This window comes from Larus michahellis, chromosome 5 (genome assembly GCF_964199755.1).
Source record: "Larus michahellis chromosome 5, bLarMic1.1, whole genome shotgun sequence".
Lineage (NCBI taxonomy): Eukaryota > Metazoa > Chordata > Aves > Charadriiformes > Laridae > Larus > Larus michahellis.
The window spans coordinates 56,232,418-56,257,553 of NC_133900.1; the positions used below are offsets into that span (position 1 = coordinate 56,232,418).

Consider the following 25,136-nt stretch of genomic DNA (forward strand, 5'->3'; position numbering starts at 1 on the left):
ATGTCCTCTGGCCTTGAATTCTACAAAGAATAACCAGTCTTGAGAGGTTTCTAATGGAAAACCAGCTAATTTATCTTGATGTTCACTCACAAATATTAAAAAACAAAGTGCCATTCTGGGTCAGATCACAAGTCTAAGTGCTACTGTTGATTCGAGCACTGGCAAAGTAAAGGATGACTGAGGAGTCATGTCAAGTAGCAGGAAATTACCGAGAAATACTTCTCCTGGTTGAGGATTTTCATAGCAGATGGCTGGACCACCGTGTTTGATAGACCTTTACCTGTTTTACATGAATTTGTCTAAATTCTTTAGAACTCCTTTATGCTTTTGCCTTTCACAGCATGCCATGTCAAGAAGTTCCAGAATTTAAATAGATGTGATGAGAAACAGTCTTTTCTATTGTTAGCTTAAAACATACTGCCTGGTAATTTCATTTCCCCCCTTTGAACAGTGAGTAACAAAGAATAATCATAACTTTTGTGATTTTACAGATACCTATTTATCTGTCCAATAGATGTTTCTTTTTTTGGACTATGAGGTCCCTGTCAGTACTCAAAAATCATCTTGTCACTGAACTTAAAATTCTCTTGCAAACAATCATTATATGTGTGTATATATATATCGCCAAGCCATTATCATAATGACCATGCAGCTACTGGCAAATTATGACCTAACTTAAAAAAAAATATTGGAGGTGATAAACGTAACATAGGAGATATCTATAACAAAGGAGATTGATATACAAAAGACAGTTTCTAATATAGATTTCTATTCTTTGGGGTAATACATTATTTTCTAGCCCTTAAAGAAGAAACTCTCTGTACTAAAGAAAGAACGGCCATTTAAAAAAATGTTCTAACACAGTTTCTATGCAGAAGATTTCACTGAAGTTTAATTTCAAAGGAAATTAGATACATCACCAACAAATCCCTCCCTGAACAGATTGCTGTTTAAAATTGTTCAAGGATCCATTTTTAATGAAGTTTAATTCATAATAATTGCCCTTAAATATGCACTTATTTTCAGAAATAAGGATTTTGTGTTCAAAGAGTAGCTGCATTCACTTTGGAGACAGAGTTCTTGCCGAGAGAGCTCTGAACCCATGCTTTAGGTGAAGATTGATCAAATTGGTGTATGGAGTGGAGAGGGAATTTTTTGGGAGATGTTTAACTTCAGAAATACTTAGCTTCACTGGAAGTGGTAACTTATGACAAACAGTTATAAATGTGTAATTCTAAAATTGCTTTGACATTTTATGTTTCTTTGAACAGGATAGGAGCCATGGTAGAGATGTTGGGTGAATACAGAGGGACGCACAGGACAGATAATTCATTATAATAAGCATTTATGCAAATGCTAAAGGGAGTTGGAAGGTGAAGGAAGGAGATGTAGATTTTTTTTAAGGGATTGGTGCTTTTAGGCTTCTGTGGTTGAAAACCCACCATTGCATTCACACTATTGGCCTTAGCTGATATGCAAGTGGAGAATAAGATATATTTTGCCCCATTTCCTGGTTAACAGCACTTCCTTCTCCTTACAATTGCTTTGGTACTGCTTTTGGGTGTGGGTTGTTAGTAAATTTGGGGGTCTTATTTGCATTTTTAGGTTTTTTCTTGATTTATTCGAGGGTATGTTAGTAGGGTATCTTTATTCTGGTTAATTAGTTGCCAAGACTTTTCCTGAAACATTTAGTCTCTATAGGTGGCTTTGTTGTGTAACACTTCGTCAGAACAATAGTTGGTAGTCATATGTGGATAACTGAGATGCGGTTTAACGGTACGTATTTCGAAGGTTTGTTGGCTTTCAACTGGATTTTTAGGGTTTAGAATTGCCTTAGTCGTTGGGTGGTACATCGTTCTTGATGGCTAGCTGGGGTTTCTTTCAGGCCCGTTTGTTGTGTTAGGACTCAGGAACAGTTCAGGGTGGGTTCTTGTGGAACTATTTGTGAAAATAAGGTAGCCATGTAATAAAGTAAATCAGTGGGATGGATGAGTTGTGGCATATTTCGGTGCTTTTCATGATTAAACTAATGAAGAGGTAGGAAGCAGCACATGGAAAGCCTGTTTGGATTTGTGTCACTGTGGTTGTGGGTTACAGTAGATGGTAGGTTTGAAAGTATTGGGAGGACTGCACAGAGGATTATATGTCTTGAGTTTTCTTTGGATTAAGGTTTAGGCAGCAATAATGTTTTTGCTAGTATTTTGGTCATGAGAAGTATGAAGTTGTTGAAGGTATTTTTGCAAAATCTTTATGTTTCTAGTGTGGTGTTTTTGTTTTTTTTTTTCCTAGTTAGGCTATGGCTAACAGAATTAGAGGGGTACCATAGCTTTAAAGAAAGTATGAGCTGGAATGATAATTGCAGAAGGTTTATGGTTATATAAGGAGAAGTGTTGTTGTATGTCAGAAGTAGGTTGAAGATTTTTAGAAAAGGAAAATGACAGAATAGATGAATATATAATTACACACAGGAAAAAAAATAACTTTTGGCCACATCTTTGGGGGTTAATCTGGGGGAGTTTGAGGTAATAAAAGAAATAAAAAAGACAGCAAACCCACATTTTTAGTGGTTGCTTTACTGAAACAGGGTGTTTGCAGTTTTCTACTAAAAAAGGTACTTTAGTAAAGGAAATTCAGCTCTGGAGGCTGGAGGGAAACTTTTAAATCTTTTTCCTCCTGAAGAAGGCAGTGAGAAGAAGATATTGAAGTCTTAACTTTTTGGTTTATGTTTACCACTGTTATCTATAATCCACTAGAGTACTTTTGGATTGGTGTTTAATTTTTTATTTTCTAGGGTCCCAGGAGGAAAAAAAAGAAATAGGGTGAAGTATAATAACAAGGTCAGTAGCTGACAATGATCAGTGAGTATTCATCCAAGTCAGTCCCCCACGGAGCTTGGATAAGTAGGTCTGCTACTAAGAGTTGAAGAGGATTTATAAGTGGAGCTGAGGTGCTGCTTGCTGCTTGCATGTATGGAACATTCGGATTAGTGGTAAAACTAGAATGAAAAAGAATCAGGTTAGTATTCCTCCATGGTTGTGGAAGAATGGATGGAATAGCAGACAAAAACCCACCATTATGGTTTGATATGGCTTGGAGAGGTGATTATATTTTTTGCAGGGGTAAAGTTTTATAGGTCCCCTGGGAGGTTGCATGAGGGATAATAAAGCAAGGATAATGAAGAGAAAGCCTAGAGCACCATTGCAGAAATAGTAATGGTGGGTTGGATTTTTATCAGATTTTGAATTATTTCAAAATAATTAAAATAACGCTGGAGTTGTTACATGGAGAAAAATGAGGTCTAGCAGACTATTGCCTGCAATGATAAATGGTAGGAGGGACTGGAAGATGAAGTGAGTGAGTGTGGCCTTATCAACTAAGAACCCACCTCTGGAGAGGGTCCAGAGGAGGGCCACAGAGATGATCAAAGGACTGGGAAGCCTGCCATATGAGGAGAGGCTGGGAGTATTGGGTTTGTTCAGCCTTGAGAAAAGAAGGCTTAGGGCAGACCTTATCACCATGTTCCAGTACTTAAAGGGTGGCTCCAAAGAAGTCAGAGACTCCCTTTTTACAGAAAGTCACAAGAAGTCAGGGGTAATGGGTACAGGTTATTCCTGGGGATATTCCAATTGGACACACGAGGAAAATTTTTCACAATGAGAACAATCAGCCATTGGAATAATCTCCCCTGGGAAGTGGTGGATTCCCCAACATTGGACACTTCTAAGATCCACCTGGACAGGCTGCTGGGCCATCTTGTCTAGACTGTGCTTTTGCCGAGAAAGGTTGGACAGGATGATCCCTGAGGTCCCTTCCAACCTGGTATTCTATGAGTCTATGATTCACTGATTCATTACACAAAGACAATGCCAGTATAGGGGATGGTGAACAGGAGACTAGTGATAACTGTGGCTTTGCAAAACGGTAATTATAAGGTGTCATTTATGGAGGTGATAGATGTGAGCAATACTAGAGAGGCTACTTTGGTCTTCCATGTTTCTTTATACAGTTGGGAATCGTAATAAACATTTTGACTGGTATAGAGAAAAATGCAAAAAAAAAAAAGAGCACCATTTGCATGGAGGTTATGGATTAGTCATTTACATTTGGCATGTTGGAAAATGTGGGCTAGAGAGGAGAAAGCTAATGAGCTTACTCTTAGCAGTATAGTGTATAGCAAGGCTTAACTCTATAAGGATTGAGTGATAAGGCAAATACCATGGAACAGGTAAAAATTGCTTCAGTCAGAGGTAGGAGTAGGTTGGAGATCAACAGAGGACTTCTTTATTTTTACAAAGGAATGCTTTTTCCAGATGGTGGTGGGCACTAAGGTTTCTGTGGTGCCTTCTGTGTTCCTACAGTGGTGCCTTTTTAGATGAGAAGTCTTTGTTATAATCCTAGCATAAACTACTACAATTAATATTAGCAGCTGCTAATATGAAGCAGTTGCTTAGTCCTTACTCTTATGACAGAGAGCCTCACTTGGCAGCAGTGTGTTGTTGGGTGCTGGTTAATTCAAAGATGTAAATGTATTTTTAATCTTATTTTTGACTTATTTCAGACATGACAGTGATATCAGCTAATTATATTTTATAGAGGGCACATCTTCTCTTGAAATGTGAGGGGACTGACATGTTTTAATCTGTGTTTTGCTGCATAATTCTCAGTTAGGAAGGTGGTTGAAAGGAAGATGTGGTGGACGTGGTACAGCAGCTCACAGGCTTTCAGCTCACCCCTTGGATTACAGCGGAAATCTCCAGTGCATTGTTTATCTCTCCCATTGCCTGCTTTATCCCACTAGCTCACGATGGGTGCTTCAGGTGCTCCAGAGACACCCCCCTCCCCCCCATTACTGGCTCTCTACTGAGCAACTGCCCATCCACTGACCATCATTAACTGCTGGACAGTCTGTTTCTTTTCCTGTCCAGAGACTTATCTTGGGTCATGCTCTTAACATATAAGGACCTACAGATATTCTCAAAAGTCTGAAAGCTTTCACTGTGGATTAGGCACTCAGATACTCTGGAAAATCCCATGAGGTAGTCCATGCAACTGGTTGTTTCCCTGTCAAATTAATATAGCACTGAGACTTGCTTGTTGCTGCTGGAATGTCTTTCCTCTACCTATGGACAATCTATTTCCTAAATACGTTGCTCCTTTTAACTCTCTATACCTACCTATTTGATTGCATTTATGACTCTGTAAATCATAACTGTTGTGCTAGATCTTAAGATTATCAATATAAAAATGAAATGCAAAAAGATCTAGTCTTTCCTGTTATCTAGCGTATCTTCTTCTAAGCTATAAGAAAATACTGGTAGAGTTTACAGATTTCTGGGTTTAAACCTCTATATGAAAAAATTTAATTTACTCAGAAGGTAGATTGGTACATTAGCTTTTACAACAAACATCAATCTCTTCAAATTTAGCTCAGTTGATCTAAGTTTTCTCAAGTGCAAAGGTACAAAGATACTTTGAAGAAGAAATATAAAATATATAAATAAGCCTAGCTTCGGTGAGTGGAGTGTGCCACCCTTCTGTTAAGATGCAGCTTAAAGAGAACTTTTTGTGCTATGTAAATCACTTTGTTTTCCCAGTCCTAAATCCATCCTTGTTTTACATGGTTTCCATTAGATTTAATTAATCAAGAAAGGATGCCAATTTTTCCACATGTCTGCCTAGTTTTTGTCTCAGGCAGATTGTTTGTATGTTCCATACTCAGGCTACGGTTTCAGCAGGGATTTATTTCAGTGTTAGGTGCTGTCAGTCCAGAGGTTTTACTGCTATTCAACAAACCAGAAAGCAGCACAACTATTTGAATCAATTTTCTGTTATAAATTAGTTACCTGCATTATCTGCTGTTGTATTAAATTGTAAGCCCAAACAGAAATATTGAAATCTAGATAAATATTATAAATGTATGATTGAATTATAAAGAAATATAGCTAAATAGCTATATAGCTTCCCTTATACTTCAGTTGTGGTTTATGTTCATTAATTTGCAGACTCTGAGAACTGCAGAGGATTCTGTTATTTTCGCTTTCACAGAGAGGTGTTAGTGCATGAAAATGTGAAGCAATTTGCCTCAAGCCAGGAACAGTCCAGTCCTGGGGCTGCTGCCATGCCGTGTCCTGCCCTGCCCCTGTGCATTAGACTTCCTATCCTCATCATTAAAGAGTGAAGAAGATGGCAACTGCTTTCTTCAGCGCATTCTGTGCCCACCTGGCCACCTTCCTAGATAATGACAGTGGTATGGGGAGGGAGAGTTTGTTCTGAAGGTAAACCAATTTTTTCTCTGGGAGGATGGTGAAGAGTTGTGCTATATTAATGTGAATGTCCTTCAAAGCCCTCTGCGTGGTGTTTGTTTCAATTTCCAGAGGAATATCTGCCTCACTGCTTTCAGAATACCTGAGGGTTTTCAGTGCATTATCCAACGAAGTGAGATGCCTGTAACAGCAATCTCTACAAATACTGGAGACTCCTTTCTGTCACACATTTGTTGCCAGCTCAGCCTAGCGGTTGGCTGTACCTGCAGCGGGGGAAGCGCAGCTCCCTGAAATCAAAGACTTTCACACCTTTCATCTCTGAGGGGATCTTGCAGCTACCCCGGAAAGGAGATCAGGGAACTTCTAGGTGAATCAAGAGAAGATGGACCCTTCTGCAGGCATCCAACGAGCCTGAGCTCACATAAGAAGGAAACTTGGCTCATCCCCTTGTAAAGGGTGCCTTGGAGAGCAACACATCCTGCAGTTCTGAGGCAGTGTAAGCAATAAGCTTATGCAGAGGCATAAAATTTCATTGTTGATTGCTATTCATCTTCATTGTTAATAGATGAAACAGGATCAAATGGAAATATAAATTGATAGATGTATTAGAAAGGCTTCGGAGAGATGTGAATGCCCTGTCTAGCAAACCGGCTGCTCTCTAGTGAGCGCTGAAGTGCTCCCTCTGACCAGCGCAGGGGACGTAGGGCAGGCACTCAAGCATTTGGCTCTGCAGCTTCCTGAGGCACTCCCTGCAACAGGAGAGGACATGGGTTCCAGGGAAGCTCTCGACAGAAGATGTTCTCGTAATTCCACCAGAGTTTGGCTTTATGATTTTCTAAAGAACTCTTCCATCTGGATAACTGATAATTAAGACACAGGAGAAGACCTCTTGTAAAGGCAGTTGTAAGCAAAGGGGACTTCTGTCCTTCTCTTCTCTCCTCTCCCCTCCTGCCACCAGCTGATAGAGAAATTCATCTAACATTAATAAAAGCTTTACAAGTTGGTCAGGGATAAAACAAAGCATTACTGAATGAAAGGGTTACTTAAAACTATCCTGTCTCCGGATTAGGACCATCAGGAGCAAAATATTTTTTTATTAACAGAATGAAAAAGCTTATGCATATCTGGAAGGATAATACAGTCAAAGCTCAAAAACATTAGGAAAATTGCTGGTGAGATGTTCTGGGGAAAAGAGCATCTAAAAGATACATTGTTTTCTGCAGAAAGTCTTCCAAAAGAAACTCATAAAAATGTTCAGGTGTGTGACTACAGAACATGAAACAAGAGCTGGTGACAAAAAGTCTTGTGAAATGTTTTCAGGAAGTTAGCAATTAGAACTGGTTGAATAACTGCTATTTTCAGGGTGCTTTTAATTTTAAGACCTGAAACTGCTTTGTACTAAAAAATTTAAAGGCAAAGGATCGGTGTGACTTGCTGACAAAATATGCCATCCTAACACAACTAGAATGTTTTATGTGAGATATTTAAACCTCTTGGATTTTAAAAATAAATCATAACAGGAAATTATTTCTATTTTTAAATTTTAATGATTTTTTTTTTCCCAAAAAGTAATGAACAGTAGTGATAGTGGCGTAAGCCTACAGAGTAACTTGAATCTGCATTTGCATCAAAACTTTCATCATCTGAAAGTTTAGGCCATTTCTACTCTTAACATAGTGATTGGCAGTACTGCAGGGAAGTGAATGAACAAGAAAAAAAAAAAATTACGTCCTCCATTACTTTCTTCCACATAAGAAAATAAACATATTCCAGAGTTATGAGAAGTTGCAGAAGCTATAAAGAATGGGGAACAAATAATTCCCAGTCAGAGCAATCCATTAAGAACTGCTGAAAGCAGACCACCTACACACCGTTTCTGACAAAAAGGGAAAAAGAGATTTTTTCAGTGCTGCAACCGTTCAGAAAAGAGCATTGGAAGCAAAAGACCTATACAACTGCAATAGTTTCAGAAATTTTTTTTTGAAAACGGTTTGTCTGGAATTATAGGTGATAAAATGTATTAGTTTTTTCATATACTTCTTAATGGTTTTAGATACATAATGAAGTACCCTTTAATGAGCTGTGATGTGGATATCATGATGCTACTGCAAGCCAGTCAAATAAAGCTTGCTGGAGCGGAGAATAGACCGACGGAAAGCTCCTAATGAAACAACTGTGTTAACCTAGATGCTTCTCCACAAGATACAAGATTAAGTCCCTTTTCTCCTGTGCCCAAAGTACTCCTTATAAAACCAAGAAGAAACAAAAAACCTGAGGGATATTACTGTTTCTCTCAACAAGTGCAATATGCAATCCAAACTTCTTAGTTACAGCAGAAGAACATGAGGGATGATTTAGAAAGGGGCCAAATTCTTCCAGTTACAATCTTCTGGCAGCTTTAGCAATGACTGTCAGACCTGACGAAATAGAGAGGCATTGGCTTTTAAGCCTGACAGGGATGAGCACAACTTGTAAACACCATCTGCAAGACGTCCAAACCATTGGTATTGCAGAATATGTCCCTGGTTCTGCACTGAAACAGAATCTCGTGTTTCATCCTCATAAAAGTAGTCAGCTCTAAATCATTTCTGAATGCAATAAATACAGCAGAAATAAAAACAGCACCTGGCACTTCCCTGGGTGAATGAAAGGATTCAGCATACAACATGGTGGTGGTATTTTCATGACACTGTTTCAGGCAAACAAAGCAGCGTAACTTGCAACTTGCCCAGAAAATAAAAGTCAGGGTTGCTAAGAAATGGTTACTATTGCTGGCAACACAAATCATAGACAAATTATTTTCTCTGAGCTCCTAGATTATGGTTGTTACAATATGAGTTTGATTTAATGTTATATTCATAGTTATTGAAATAAAGGGAATTTGATTCAGGGGGTGAGTGGGAGAAAATGTTGTCTCACCACCTCAGAAGTGTCTGCCGGGCCAAGCTAGAAAGAAAATTTTGCCAAGTATTTGTATGCTAACTCACGCTGAAGTTCTCGTACTAAACTTCTTGACCTTCAGCTCACAGATTTATGCCATATGCTTGCTTGTGGTTTTGAGGTCTGTTGCTGCACTGATGACTTGGAAGGTTAATTGACATCAGCAGTTCATTGCTGCGATTCACTGTTTCAGTGCTGGTTACATCCCCCCCGCTTCATGCGTCGCCTTATTCTATCAAAATAAACAGATCTTTGTCAATAGCTGTCCACACTGTGTGGTGTGATAGATCATCCTCACAGTGTGTTTTTCAACAGTAAAGGAATATCATGATGCTATATATTTAAGTATGTTTATAAGTTTAGAAGAAGATTCCACTGGTCTTGCAGATGTCAAGGATAAGTCACACTGACATGGCTGGGATAAGAAACCCTCTGAGGCTTGGTCACAATTAATCCTCTTTGTACATTAGATGGTTTTGTGTTTCCTTTGGGATACTCTGAACTGTGTTTTGAGGTGTAGACTTTCTGCTCAGTGTAGCTATTTGTATACAAATGCATCCCCATATGTTTTTCAGCCATAATGCCGGTATGTGCTGTTGATAGATCTTGGCAGCTGAGTATACAGGTCACAGAATATGTATGTGTCAAACCTATCTGAAGAAATAATCCATGTGCAGGTGTCACAGAAATGGGTTTCGAATCAGAAAATTCAACCTACTAGTTAAATTTTTGCAAAATTGATATGTTTGCAATATGTAGCTACATATATATATATAATATATATGGGTATCATGTATATATATGGGTATGTATGAGGCCATGAAAAGATGTATTTTCCAAAATCAGACCTTTGAAGCACTTCCTGGCAGGGCAGGATTGTTTTCACTGCTTTAGAACACAAATATCTATTTCAGCTCATTGACTTAAACTCCCTTTATTATCAATGGAGATTCAGTCAATGCAGTCAAGAGCGTATAGCAAGATTCATCTCATCTTAAAGAAGTCGCCTCAAACAGGCTGGATCAGTTTGGCACTAGAAATGCCTGTTTCTCTTAATTGACTAAAAAGGGAGTCTCCAGTGATGAGCTCAGTTGTGTCTAAAATTAGGCAGGAGGAATCCTAACCATATTGCTGACTTTGCTGCAGATTGCTGACTAAAATCTTCCATACACAGTACCAATTTTAGGTCTAATTTTCTGCCGTACTGCCTGTTGAATAGTTATTTGCGCATGTGTAAAACGAGGCTATCTCACTACTAATTTTCAAGAGAATTTTTAACTCCTTGGGTTTTTTTATTAAAAAAAAAATAAATCCTCGTTTAGTGCATTCAATTCCTATGAAAGGTAAAAGGTGCTATAGAGAATTGGGCCCACTGGCTCTCATTTGGGACCTCAGCTGTAAAGAAAGTATTAAACATGTAGTTAGCATCGACTCCTGACCAGTGTCTTATGCTTTGCCAGTTCCTAGCCATCGGTGCTATGTTGGCAATGGCACGGAGTACAGAGGTACGGCAAAGACGACCATTTCTGGACACAGCTGCTTGCCTTGGCATTCAGACTTGCTTTACCAAGAGCTTCATGTTGACAGCGTGGAGAAGGCAGTACAGCTTGGCTTGGGGCCCTTCCCCTACTGCAGGTGAGAAAAGTTCGCATTTACCCTGTATTTGTAAATCGAGAGATGGATGTATTGTGGAAGGGAGAAGGGCCAGGAACCTCAAAGCAGGTGTTATCCCTGTCTTGGAAAAGCCAAGCTGACTTTAACAGCCTGACATGAGGGATGTAAGTATACAGAAGACTACATCAATAGCTCGGTCTGCCAAGCGAAGGCACTATCCAAATTGAAATGGTTAACTTTTGATTTCAAATGCTTAAATTGTGAAATACATACCATGAAGGAAATGGTTTTCAAAAGTGAAAAGTTATTTGAAAATGAAAAATCAAAGCAATATACTTCAATAATGTTGACACGGAATGTCAAAATTCTTTCCTGGGTTTCTTCCAATGCAAAATAATTGCAAAATAAGATTTCACAGTGTTTGAGTTTTGATCGAACCACACATATGATAAACTACATTTCTGCTAAAGTTTTCTGTTCAGCTATAATGAAGCTTGTAATATATAGGTTTGTGCTTTCTCCTCAGTCATTTTTTGTTCCCTCTGTCTCTGAGGTCTTCATGAGATCAATGGATATCCACAAAGAAAGGAAATGTTTCCTTTTAGAGAGAATCCTGGAGATGAGTAAATGCTAGAAATGACAAACTTCAGATGCTTCTTCATAAATTACTGGTTGATGTCTAGGGTTTTCTTTTCTTTTCTTTTCTTTTCTTTTCTTTTCTTTTCTTTTCTTTTCTTTTCTTTTCTTTTCTTTTCTTTTCTTTTCTTTTCTTTTCTTTTCTTTTCTTTTCTTTTCTTTTCTTTTCTTTTCTTTTCTTTTCTTTTCTTTTCTTTTCTTTTCTTTTCTTTTCTTTTCTTTTTCTTTTCTTTTCTTTTCTTTTCTTTTCTTTTCTTTTCTTTTCTTTTCTTTTCTTTTCTTTTCTTTTCTTTTCTTTTCTTTTCTTTTCTTTTCTTTTCTTTTCTTTTCCCTCATGGAAGTTAGACCAGTATTTCAGGAAGATTGGAATGTACTGCACTTGCTAATTTGTTTGATGATAGAAAGCACGCATGCATGCTGAAAGTAGGTCTTCTTCTCTATCTAACACAAACTAATAATAAACAGTTCCTACACCCTCCCTTAACCCAGATAAGCTTATTTTCCAAGGCTTGGTCCTGATTCAAGCACTTAAGTATGAGATTTATGGTGTCCCAGCAAGGCAATTTACTGGGCATATATTTTATGCTTTGATAAAATTTGATCCCTTTGAGTTGCATCATTTAAGCAAAACATTCACTTGCAGATTTGAAATGCAAAGAATAAAATGGTGTAGGAGCTGATGTGTTCATGTTCTGTAAAGCTGAGAAAAAAGCTTTTCACTTTTTTGTCAGCTTGTTACAATTTCTGGGGATATCTCTGCTACACTATATAATCCTGCAGATATCTTCTTCTTCAAATAGTCTAATTTAGAAACATGGTTGGCGGAAGATGACTCAACCTGTGTTGCTTCTTCAGTTTTGAGAATTTCAAAGTGCTTTAATCTTTTTCTGAAGAGCAGTCAGATTAAAAAGAAAAAAATACTGAAGAACCTTATAATAATAGGTAGTGCTTCCGATAAATCCAACTGAAATCAGAATTACTGTTCATCTGAATTACCTTGTCTATTTTCTTGGCTTACTGAAGATCCTTCTGGGTCTTCAAACTTTCCCTATATTCTTGGAGGAGTGAACTGGGCAAATTTCTGGTTACTTATATGGCATTGATAAAGGCAATTAGGCTGTGCCATGGAGAAATCCTAATGGAATGTAACCAAAAACTGTTTAACCCCAAGGTAACAAAGGGCTAAACTGTTTCCGATATTCCTTTTTATTTTCCCCTTTTGAGGAATACAATATTTTCTTGAGGCAGTCTTTCATTTCCTCAGACTCTCCAGGGAATGCGAACCTGAGCTTCTCAAATTCATTTTTGCTAGCTATTCTTGTGATGGATTTTCTATGAATCTACCTGTGTTGGAATTTCCTCGCTGAAAAAAAATCATCTAAAAAAGGAATCTCTCCCATGGGATTTAGTCCTGAAAATAGCTGAGCTGATACCTGTTAAAGCGCTTCAGTGTGGGCCGTATTTAAACCATGTGAATGAACATGCTCAGGCATCCAAATACTTCAAGGCAAATTTTACAGGTGTTTAGTCATGTGTCTGTATTTCAGCTCCTAGAGAGCTTTAGACTTGGTTAGCTTTAAGCCTGAAGAAGGCTACAGAAAGGCTGCTCACCCACTTAGGGGTAAGCGGGTGCTTCTGCGCTTTGTCAGACGGCTCGAAAACTGGGAGTCCTGTCAGTCGTCTGCATGGCGCAGAGGGAGAAGCGGAAAACCTCTGGGAAGCTTGGAACAGCAATGTGGTTAATGCTTGTAATTCACTCTCCCCCTGAATTAATTAGAAATCCAGATGATGATGAGAGGCCGTGGTGTTACGTCATGAAGGACAACAGTTTGTCTTGGGAGTATTGTGACATTCCATCTTGTGGTATGTAAAGGCTCTCTTAAAATCCATGTTATGAATGAATGAAGAAAGATTTATCGATACTAGAGCAAGCTTTCACTGTATAATTTTGAGTGTTCTACTGTTCTCAGGACTGTTGAATATTTTACTGTTTGCAGTAAATCAAATGACAACAAGAAGCTTCTTTTGCGTTTTTCGGAGCTGTGATGCAATCTGTGATTTTTGTCCTGAAATACTGTGTAACAGCGGCATCACACTACTGCTTTCAGTCAAAATCATCCTAATATCACCAAATTTTCTGCTAGAGCATGCAAGACGTCAGAAATGATTGATGCTTTAGTACAAATTGTCATCACTCAGGGAATTATAGGCCCAGAGAAGTGAATGGGCCTCTGAGCAAATAGAGGATGGGAACCTGAAGACATAGTATTTAATTCCAAAACCTAAATATTCTGCGCTTCCCCTAAATTAATATTTAACCATTGTTAATGTTGAAGCTGACCATTAGAAGGGAGTTGTAACCTGAAAAGTCAGTTTATAAAGTGGTCCTTTTATTTCCCTTTTCTGGTTCTAATCCATTTGATAGAGGATGTGTTTAACACAAGCGTCCTAGTCCTTGCTATTGCAATGGCAAAGCTCAGCCCAGAATCTGAAAATGAAGATGTGATGTATCATGCGTTCTGTTGTGCCTCCTCTAGTAGTGAAGGTTGTATTCGTACTAGTAAATGAAATAGTGTCCGGGAACGTTCACAGATGCATTTAATTTACACAAGTACACATGTAGCCAGAGTGTTGGGAATAGGCACAGCTTTCAGTCTTGCAAGTCTTCTGAGGAACAGAATGAGATTCAGTTGTATGTGCGTGTTTAATGATAATTTAATGAAGGTTTCTTTTAAAGACTCCTATAAAAGTTCCAGTCCTTAGATATCACAAGGATTTGTAGTCTGATGCCATACCCCTTTACATCTCAGCAAGCAGGGAAAGGAGGCCACCGGTTCCAGACAATGTGGATAGTTCTGCAATTACCAGAAGACCATGTGGAAGAAGACACAAAAAAAGAAGTTTTGTGAGACCTAGGATTGTCGGGGGATCTTCATCTCTGCCTGGATCTCATCCCTGGACAGCAGCTATATATATTGGAGAGAGTTTCTGTGGGGGAAGCCTTATTCAGACTTGCTGGGTCGTGTCGGCAGCCCACTGCTTTGCTAACAGGTAAACTCACCCCATAGTTCGACTGTAGGTCCTCTCCTCCTCATGGTCACCGTCCACTTGTGACTCACAAGAAACCGGAACTGAAACAAGTAAGAAAGAAAACAAGATTGTGAAAGGTGAATGTTTTGAAAGGAGTTTCTTGAAATTTGAATGCCGTTCATGAGCTAACAAATAGCTTGGAGTCCTGTTATCCCATAAGCCCTTATCTTTTTCTGTAACAAGTCTCAAAGATGCTAAATGGCATAAATGAAGGAATAAAGTAGTGCCAAGCAGGACATGGAATGGGAGCTTGCATGTGCAGGCGTATAAGTATTTATCTTCTTCTCAGTTACCTTTTTGAATGTTTATGCCTGCTTTGAGATGTAGCAGACGTGGCTGCGCTCGCTGCTGTGTTTTGTTCAAAAAGGTTCACAGAGCCAAGCAATGATTTATTAGAGACAATAAATTACTGTTGGTTGACAGAAATAGAGTGGGCTGAGCTTTACAAAAGGCCAGAGGGAAGAACTGAACTGTTAGATTTTTGAGCCTGATTTCCTTGAGAGGTGTTTTGGGTTTTTTGGGGTTTTTTTGAGTTTTTCTTGTCCTCCAGCTTTGGGACACTGGAGAAAATACTGACTATAGGATGCGCTTACTTTATTCTAAAGATTTCATTTTCTACCAATGCTGAGCACTTTCCCTGATTTCAGTTTGATCACATTGATGGGAGAAATATTACATCATTTCATACCCATTGTTCCTTTGCATAGTAAAGAAGCCAAGAGAAACAGAAAACCTCGTGCCAGAATACATATACTGATAGCTTGGAGAGCTAATAATACCATTGTGAATGCTGCACTGAAGCATTTGGAGCTCGAGCCACAACGCATTTGTTTTTCAAATGTTGTGAAATAGCTGCTAACTTTGGCAGCTATTCAGGACATTTCCACCCACTTCCAGCTGGTGGTTTGGTACATACAGATTTTCCATAATTGCTGCATTGTAATTTGCACTCTTCCGTATGTTTAGTACCACAATTTCAACTGTTTTCCGCTAGGCGACAATAGATACCTGTGCAGCTAACCTTTTTTTTTTTTTTCCTTTTTTTTGTAACCCCTCCTGTTTTATTTCTTTTCCTGAATGAACCACCTGTAGGTCAGAGCAGAACCATTCAGTGCCTTTAAAATCTATTATAAATACTATCCTGGGAAGCAAAAATCCGATTTTCAAGGGGGTTGGCTTACCACTGCAGGAACACTGAGAAAATCCTGGCCTTACATGCCGATTGAAGAATATTTTATTGTCTTCTTGTTTTCCAGTCACAGAAGGATAAACCTTGTTAATTATAAGCATAGTTATTGTTGCAGGGTAGCTGCTGGCTCTCCACGTTGCAATTAGCCAGAATCTTCTTCCTCAAAGTCCATTAATGTTGATCATTGCTTTGTGCTCAGTCCTGGAGGAGACTCCACAGTGCTTTTGTTTTGACAAGGGGCTACTGATGCATGGAAACACAGCTAGGGAAACTTTGCAATGATGTTGACCACTCTGCGTCTGTGCATGGTGCGTGACAGTGGGTATTTTCTGCTCCTGCACTGGATAACAAAACGTGTGAATGCTCCAATGTTGAAGACACTAACTAGGTTCATTGCTGACTTATGGACACGCAGATCAAATTGGTTTTAAAGCAAGAGTGAAATTTGAATTCCATTGCTTTCAAAGCTAGAGGATTTACTGTCTTTTCAAACACTTCCTGGTTATTCCCAGACATCCCTTTCTTCCCAACTGTTGTACTGGTTCTTATTAGTTGTCAGTCCTAGGACACTGGATATGAGAGGACTGTGGTCTTTGTAAAGTAAAAAATCAATGGCTGAAAAAGATGGTGTGAATTACAAGAACTGTATTCTTCTCTGAGTGTGGTTTTTCTCGTTAGATCAATGCACTGTTGGGACCTTCCTCCACAAAGTTGCTTTTGATTCTGGACAACATATTTGACATAGATCAATCTAATCTCAGAGCAGAAGTGGTGGTAGCTCTCAGGTGGAAGCTGCCCAGGTGTTCCTGAGTTGTCAGTGTGCCAGCACCTTTAAAATCTTAACCCACGCCTGTATTTTTTTAAGAGCCTGGCTTCCCAGAGAAATGAGATGCCCACCACAGACTGATCTTTTGGTCCCTCATTTCTTACTTGGTAATTTTTATACTCATTGGCAAAGTCTGGTTGAGGCTGACTCAAGGAAGTTTCTAAAACAAGAAGTGCTTGCACCTCCTGAAGATGCTGGCTAGCCAGACAGCAGCTGGGCAGCAGTGCCTGTGCTCGCCTTTAATTAGGCTGATCAGGACCCACGGATGCTGGGACTTTCTGTAACAGTAGTCATCTTTTTCCTGTCCCACAGTAGGTAGGAAGCCTGGGAAACAGTTCAAGGTGTTATGAGAGGGTAAATAATGGACGTGGTGGGGTGCTGAGGTTATTACAGCTCATGGGACACACAGCCATTGGAAATGAGGTTTTGTTTGACCTGTTAATCATAGAATTGCTTGTTCTCCTTTTTGTATTACAGTCCACTAAAATCGACTATTAAGGTAGTTCTGGGTCAGCATATATTTAATAAAACAACTGACGTAACACAAACATTTGAAATAGAGAAATACATCTTGCATCCTCAGTATTCTGTGTTCAACCCTACTGAACATGATATTGGTGAGTATTTTTGTTCTTACGGTTTTATTTTCTATTTACTCAGGTTAGTTTCAGGTTGAGTTGATCTGTCAAAAACTGCCTTCCTAGTGGAAGAATCATAAGTATTAGGAGAAGCTTTCGAACACAGAGAGCTCCTAGTTCTACCAGAGTTATAACAGCATCTGGAAGCTAGACAAATTCAGATGAGAAATAAATTGCAAATTTTAAATAATTATGATAATTACCCTTTGGAGCAATTTACCTAAATGTATGGCAGATTCATCATCACTTCAAGTCTTTGTGGGATTCGGCATTTTTTTCAACTGAACCAGAAACTGTGGGCTTGATGCAGGAATTACTTGGTAAAATTCTATTGTCTGTATTGTATAGAGGATCTGACTAGATGAATATAATAGCCCCATCTGCTCTGAAAATCTATGTTCCTAAGAATCATGTTTTACACTGAGAAAGGTTTAAAAATGAGCTGTCTTATCAGTCAAAAGTTAAATGCCCTTCTGATTGACCTTATAATATGAGTCAGAATGACAATGGAACAGCAACTCGCTGCTTATTTTGTGATCTGCTCTTGTGGAAGGTGACACGTCACCCCGAGGTATCAAGCTGTGTGAGCACTTTGTTTATGAGACTATTAAATAGCCTGATGTTGGGGATATCTTAGGTCAGGCATGTACTGGCTTTTTTTTGCTTCCAGATGGGGAATGTTTTCCACTCGAGCAAAAAGCATTCAGATTCTGTGATGGTGGGAGCTCTGTCACAGTGTACCAGGAGAAAAATTGGATTTGGAGTATTACCTTGCTCTGAAATATCATGGTGTAAACCACCGTTGGCACTTTGCGATCTCCTAACTTTTTGGATTACTCTAAAATTCAGCATGCCTCATTGATGTGCAGTGCCGAAATCTAGGGTCAGCTGAACATGGGGTTCCTGACATGTGCTCCGCTGCAAACAAACAAGCAGGCAGAAACAGGGGGGAAAGCCGCAGGGAGGAATTCTGCCCTGTCAGTGATTTCTACTGGTGCAGCTGAAGAGTTATTTCCTGCTGAAACTGCTTGTCAAGAGGAAACAAACTACCACATCAGTGTTTGCTGGGAAGCTTGAGGGACTCAGAAACAGGCAGAGTTGGTGGGGAAGAGGAGGAAGGTGAGGAAGAGCAAGCTGCTGAGTATTGGAGAGAGGTTTGTGTGGGCTTCTCAGCCTGTGAGATACTATTTACGTGTTTCACAAAGGCCAAAAAATTTAGTCAGTAGAGAAATAAGACTATTCAGTGGGATGTCTTGCTTGCCACGCAGCTGTGCTCAGGAAACCCGGAGCTTCCAAAAAGCACGATGTGAAGCTTTAGTTGGTGTGTCCGCGTTACCTCAGCTCTGTCCTCTTTGAGCAGTGTGCCCAAACCCAACGTGCTGCCCTTGCTACACCCAGCACAAAGCCCCCTCTGTTTCTCTACAGCCAAACACAAGGGGTTTGCTACAGGGGAACCAACGTTTCTGCTGCTTTTGATGTCTTTCAGTATCAAGCTCATGATGCTGCACAGCTCCATATTTACGTTGTTTTCAGCCCAATGAGGTGATGGTAAAGATTGTGTAGGTTGATTAATTCTTTGTAGCTTTCGGAAGCTTGGTTTTGAAATATTCTGATTTTTTTATTCCTTATATTTCAAGATCTTGGATTTCACTGAACTCGGTGATAAGGCAGAGCACAAAATACACCAGCCTTTGCAGTAATTAATTTTTTAAATCAAATAGGAATTGGGCAGGTGGCCAGACTTTCAGAAGCAGTGAGCATTTGCACATCCCACTTATTTCAGCTGAAAGTTGTGGATATGTCACAGTTATTTAACTTTAAGGTGGGAGGAGGCATATGTATTTTTTATCTTCCTCCTTCTCCACAAAGGCAGTGAAGCAAAATCTGCTCACTGAGCACAGCATAAAATAAATATTCCCACAAGGGGAGTAGCTGAATGTTTCAGCCTTCAATTTGCTGTGAAATCAGGTGCTGTTGAGATGAATCTGTCTGTCTTTGATTGAAATATCTTAATTAAGAGAGGCTTAGGGGATAATTAAAGTTGTATCTGAGACCCATTGCTGCCAATCCCATTAAAGAAAGGGAACAGTCACTTTATTCTTCCTATATCTTCTGTTCTGCAGCTTTGATTAAGCTGAAGAAGAATGGCCAACGTTGTGCTGTCAAGTCCCAGTTTGTTCAGCCCATCTGTTTGCCGGAAAGTAACACCGTTTTCCCCGATCAGTTCAAATGTCAGATTTCTGGATGGGGACACAGGCATGAGAGTGAGTAAAGTGAGAGTTGGTATCTGTAGAAAAATCTGATGATAATTAAAACATAATGCTCAAGTATATGTTATACAACTGGTAGTTTGGTAAAAGGTTTTCCAAGGGACTTCTGGTGGGATTCTCTTAACTTACTTTTAGACGTTTACAACATTTACATCAGAAACAGTCATCCTGAACTTCCTTTATAGTCCTTGGAATTAGGAGCGTGGTTCCCTTGACCAAATATATACATTTGGTTTGAATATATATATATTCAAATATATAAATGTCTATATAAATGTTTGAATCTATTTTAGGATGAGATGAGCTGTGAACTAGCTAGATCTCTGTGGACTGGGAGGGGAGCAAGTAGCTTAATTGTAGGTTCCAACAACTTGACACCTTAGTCGAGTGAATCCTACCCCTGGTTTCTCAAGGTAGATATCAAAGACTGCAAACCAAACCAAATCAATTTACTAGTCTGTGATGGTGGAGATTTTTACCTTCACTGGCAAGATATTTGGGAAATATCTACAGGAGGGGGCCAGATAGACTTTGGGCTAAGAAATGCTTACGCCCAGTTTGAGAAAGGTGGAAAAATCCATCCTATCCTTTCAGATGAGGAATTTCAGGATTATGATGATTGGGCATGCTGCTTTAGTGTGGAGATAGCAGAGACTATGTAGATAGATGAGAAGGAGGAGGAGGAGAGAGGTGGCTCTCTCATTTTGGTAAGAGATTTAGTATAAGCAAATGTTGTCCTGGTCTAAATGTGTAGTCTAAAGGCAAAAAGAGGTAACGGAGCCTTTGATAAACTGATGATTTAATATCACATCTGGAAAGAGGAGAGGACAGGAGTGCTGGGGGAGCGTTTATGAGTCTCCAGGAAATGAGAGAACCCAAAGTGGATGACGTCTGATTGTGGCATACCATTATTTTAAAGGGCATGGAATCTGACTGGAGGAGCAGAAAGGGATCTGGTCACTAGAAAAATTATTATGTTTTAAAGAGATCCACAATACCAGTATGAATAAGTGTGTTTATGTGTTGTATTGTGCATTGTGTTTTCATGTTATGCTCTTCACATTCTATAAAAATGACTTTCTTTTCCTCTCTGTGAATTTTTTTTAAGATCTAACTGGTTATTCAAATGTCCTGCAAGAAACACTGATTCCAATTATTCCTGAGGAGAAGTGCAGAAGCCCTGAAATTTATGGAACAGAAATCACTGAAAATATGTTCTGTGCTGGCTACATTGATAGCAAATCTGATGCTTGTCAGGTAATGTTGTGAGTCATCTCTAGGCAGAGAATATAAATGTATATTATTGCCAGAAACGTTGCAGTGTTACAGTGCTTACTTTTGACATACAGTGTTCCTAAAGAAAAGAAATGTTCCTAAAGAAAGGAAACTTATGTGACTGCATTGTTTGCTTCCACCTTCATTTTTTTAACCTGTTCAATGTCAATTAAGTTCTACAGAAGGGCAAAAATACTCCAGGGAGTTATATTCCTCCTACCTTCCTAAAAGGCAGTGGCTATGCACTGGAAGGTGAGCTGCTTTGGCTCCTGGCTGAGCTCGCAGTGTGGTGGCAAAGGTTTACTGGCCAGGTGGCAGGGATGCGCTGGCAGCCCAACTGGCATGTACCTGTACCGAATCCTCGAGCTGCTGCCTCCTGCCTAACAGAAGTAAGGATACCTGGGTACGAGATGGGGAGCAGTAGTGTGAGGTTTGGAGGAGGAAGGATCCGAGGTTAGTATAGCGGATGGGATTGAACGGTGTAGAATATCAGTCCATTGGAAACTGGGGTTCGTGACTTCTGTCCTTTGTGGAATGACCTCATGCTCTTACTACTTCGCATCTCTTTTAGAATTACATCACGCCTTGGCACTGAATAAGGATGCAGAACTGTTGTGGTGATGCGGTTTTAAATGAAGGATCAGATTATTCCTTACATAAACCTTCAGATGTTATCTTCAGTTCATTTTGAAGGAGGAGGGTTATGCTCTATTAGCATAAATTTGGGAACAGGCAGCACATAGCCAATGGTTGGCAATGAGATTAAGTAAAGCAAATAACATCATGTATACTGTGTGCTGGAATCTCTATAGAGATCACGAAAGTGTCCAAAGGAAGGTGTCAGGAGCAAAATGTCAGCAGCGGCTCAAGGTTCCCAGGCCAGGGCTGGGAACTGTCTGCAATTATTGGCTGCAGGTGTTCGTAGCCGCCAGAAAACAAGAAACTACCTTGCTTGCTCAGTTTTCCTTGCCTTACCCAGGAAGTACAAACACAATACGCAGCATTACAGCTGGTTCTTGCTCCCTGCCCTGGAAAAACAGAGTTGATCAGGAATGAGAGGGAGAAAGAAGAAAGCAGAGGGAAAGAGAGAGGAGCTGCACAAAGACAAGTGGTCCGAAGAGAATTGCAAAATCTGAGAAGCAGTGATTTAGACTCACAGATATTGCTGAAAAACAGTGCTCATGACATGAAATCATTATCAGTGAACCAATAATTCTTTTTTTTTTTTCCTGTTGGCAGACTTGTGGTGTGGTCTAAGGAGAAATAGTGTAGACCTCTTAATGTCACAACAAATGTAGCTGACCTCTGAGTTTTCTTGATATATGCTTAGGAAATTAAACTATAAACCATCTGTTATGTATAAAAATATTTCAAGACCAAGAAATACCAAGCAGATAATGTGTTCTGCTTGACTATTTTTTTTAAAGATTTTCTTGGAAACTTTTTTTTTTTTAAAATCACTGCACTCGATACCAAAATTGCAATCAATGAGACGAGTTGCGGAGAAATAAGCAAAGTTCTGAGAGGTAAATTGATCTCAGATGCAAAACTTCATTTGATGTCCCTCATTTATCACAGAAATCTCCTAGTATAAAGGCAACACAATTTTCCTATTTACTTTGCTCTCAAGGGATTTTCTTTTTAAATAAGAAAAAAAATATTTCTCCTTAGTCTCAAATAACTAGAGTGGTGGCTCCTTTCACCAGTATTGTTTACCAAGTCACATTTTTCTTTTCATTTCTAACATTCTCATTTCTGTAGAAAGTCAATCTAAGAGTAATAATAATAAAACCCCCTTTCCTGAATGCTTGCAAGCTTTGAAATAAATAGAAGTGTTCCAAATTCATCCTTGCTGTAGTGTGTCATCAAACATTAGTTTGGTCTTGTTTTCTGTTTATGGTTTTAATGATGAGGTAAATGCTCAGTAGCATCAAATTAAACAGATGTAAAAAACTCCATACGCCACATAAAATTATAGGATCCCAGAGTCACCTGGAAAAGCGTGTATGTATTTTGAAAACTCCCACAATCTCTGACGGCTGCAATAAACTGCATCAAGAAACTCTCCAAATATTCTCTGCCTTATGTAATCCATCCACGCAGAGCCAATATTACAACGTAGAGTAAGTCTCAACAACTTGCTTAGTCTCATTCCGAGTAACCCAAATCAACCGTGCTCTTTGGTAGGTGTTTGAATCTAAAAGAACTTCATTTTTTAAAAATAAAATCTGATGTTTTGATACTTCTGTTCAATGTGGAATTAAAAAATCCCACCATCATATTAGAGGTGAGTACGTCTAAAGAAAGCTTTCTACAATGAAACTTCAGTACAACACTCCTTCCATATTATTGTTTTCAGTTTAAATCTCACATGCAAACATTCTTAATTTAGGATTTTCCCAGACTGATCTTTTTCTGACTGCTTTCTCTAAAATTATATAATCTTTCCCTATTTTTGACACAGGGAGATTCTGGTGGACCTCTGGCCTGTGAAAAAATGGAAATCTCTTACCTCTATGGAGTTATCAGCTGGGGAGACGGCTGTGGCAGAGTCAACAAACCTGGAGTATATACACGAGTGACAAACTATGTAAACTGGATTAATGAGAAAATAGCCCCCCGAAAAAGTAGTTGAACATTTAAACACGCAAACATTTGAAGTAAGGTTCGGAAGTCTTTCTGTTTCATTAGAGTGGCATACTTTATTCTAAGTTAGTATGAAAACTGTCATGGCAATTCCTAGCAATTCCAGACCAGACCAGCAAAAGTAGGCCTAGCCCATCTGATGTTAGCATCCTTGATCTAGAATTTTAGGGCTGTGGAGAGCTCAATGTACGAGACTGCTTTATTAAGCCAAATAAAGACATGCTGAGAGAATGTACCAAAATCTACAACTGTTTGTCTGTTTGGTGGATTACATGTTTTTGTACAGTTTCTGGTGGAGCTGTCTACCCCCCAACCAGCCTGTAACATCATCCTTGTATTCTCAGATGAGATTAAAAAAAATAAACAAGAGAAGCACCAAAAATGAAATTCCCTCCCCATCAGAAGCAATCTCTTGAAGTTCAGATGGAGAGGCATCAATAGAGCAACGTAGGCAAAGCTGCTCCTCTGCTACCTGCAATAAACCAGTTCTCGGTTAAAAACAGAGGGTTTAGGTTTTGAGTCAACCAAAGACGTAAGCACATTTTTACGTTCCACTGATAAAAAAAATCAGGAAGATGCTTCAGAGCTCTGCTGAATCTGTGTGCAATTTTCCAGCAAGGTTAATGCAAAACCTCCTGAGAGCGCCAAGTTTCTTGCTGGAAAATGTTGGAAGTCAGTGCGTCTGACTCCCAGTTGATGGAGCGAGGACCTTTTGCAGACTGTGAGCTGCTCCTCACCCTGAGGACAGCTGTGGAAATTCTTCACCTTGAAGATAAATGCCTAAATGTTTCTTAAATTCGACAGTGTTTTGAAGATGTCTTAGGTTTTGTACTAACAAGTTGTTCAACTGTTTAGATAACTCAGAAAGGAGGTTTCTGTTGACAGATTTTTGAACTGGGTGGCTTGGGGAGCAGCTTGACTTTTTCCTTGGGAGTTTGGTGATATCATAAACCACGGGCTTTGCTGTCATGGTCTATGGAATTGTTATGGGAACAATCAAAGTATTTATTAGAATATATAGCTGTTTAGAGGCTGTGGCCTCAGCTGTGTAAGCAAAAAAGGCAGAAAATGATTCAAGAAAAAAAAAATCTAATCTGATAAAGAAGAATGGAAATTTACTCTTTTTTTTTTTTTTTTTTTTTTTTAATACAGGGAACCTTTAGCCATGTCAGATGTGTACGTTTAGAAGCACTGATGTGAAATGTATTTCTTCTCTGATAGTGAATGGTTTTGAATTCTCTTAAGTGTTTCAAGGAAAGCTATGCTTTTAAGATACGGGATTTTAACGTGGTGCCTGGATACTCAGATATGCGTTTTGTTTTATAGTACTGGCAGTGTCTTCATGGGTTTCTTAGTTGTGGGGAATGATTTTGGCAGTTAAAAGAAACTTTTTAAGGACACATAACCAAAACCTGAGTTTGTGTAAGTACAAATATATAACAATGCTAATCTAGATAAATGATGTAAACTGTTTAATAAAAGTGTTTACCCTCTGTTTCTTGGACTTAGTCTGTTATGTATAAAGTCACAATTAAATCTCTGAATCACTCTGTAGGTTGTTCAACAGGTTGAGAGCTGGTAGAAAAATGAAATAACGCTTCTCTGTGCTGGAAGGCATCTGAAAAGCTCTGCATAAGGATCAGTTTCAGCTGGTGGTGCTCCCAGTTTTACGCAAGTGTCACGCAAAAATTTCCAGTAGACAGATGTAAAAGCTTAGATATGATTTTCAGCTATAAATACCGTGAATAC

At 39.1% G+C, this 25,136-nt stretch overlaps 1 protein-coding gene across 4 annotated transcripts in view; it reads left to right on the plus strand.

Annotated features, from left to right (window-relative positions):
- HGFAC (HGF activator) overlaps positions 1 to 24,882 on the plus strand; it is a 44,018-nt gene extending 19,136 nt beyond the window's left edge. For 2 of the 4 annotated variants that reach the window (XM_074587467.1, XM_074587468.1), the window contains exons 8-14: positions 10,664 to 10,838; positions 13,231 to 13,316; positions 14,264 to 14,504; positions 17,036 to 17,175; positions 19,320 to 19,460; positions 20,575 to 20,723; positions 23,206 to 24,882. In XM_074587467.1, the coding sequence (XP_074443568.1) occupies positions 10,664 to 10,838; positions 13,231 to 13,316; positions 14,264 to 14,504; positions 17,036 to 17,175; positions 19,320 to 19,460; positions 20,575 to 20,723; positions 23,206 to 23,376 (1,103 nt within the window). In that variant the 3' untranslated portion in view covers positions 23,377 to 24,882. The remainder of the gene's footprint in view (positions 1 to 10,663; positions 10,839 to 13,230; positions 13,317 to 14,263; positions 14,505 to 17,035; positions 17,176 to 19,319; positions 19,461 to 20,574; positions 20,724 to 23,205) is intronic. The other 2 variants (XM_074587465.1, XM_074587466.1) reach the window with 2 other exon arrangements.
- Positions 24,883 to 25,136: the final 254 nt, after the last annotated feature.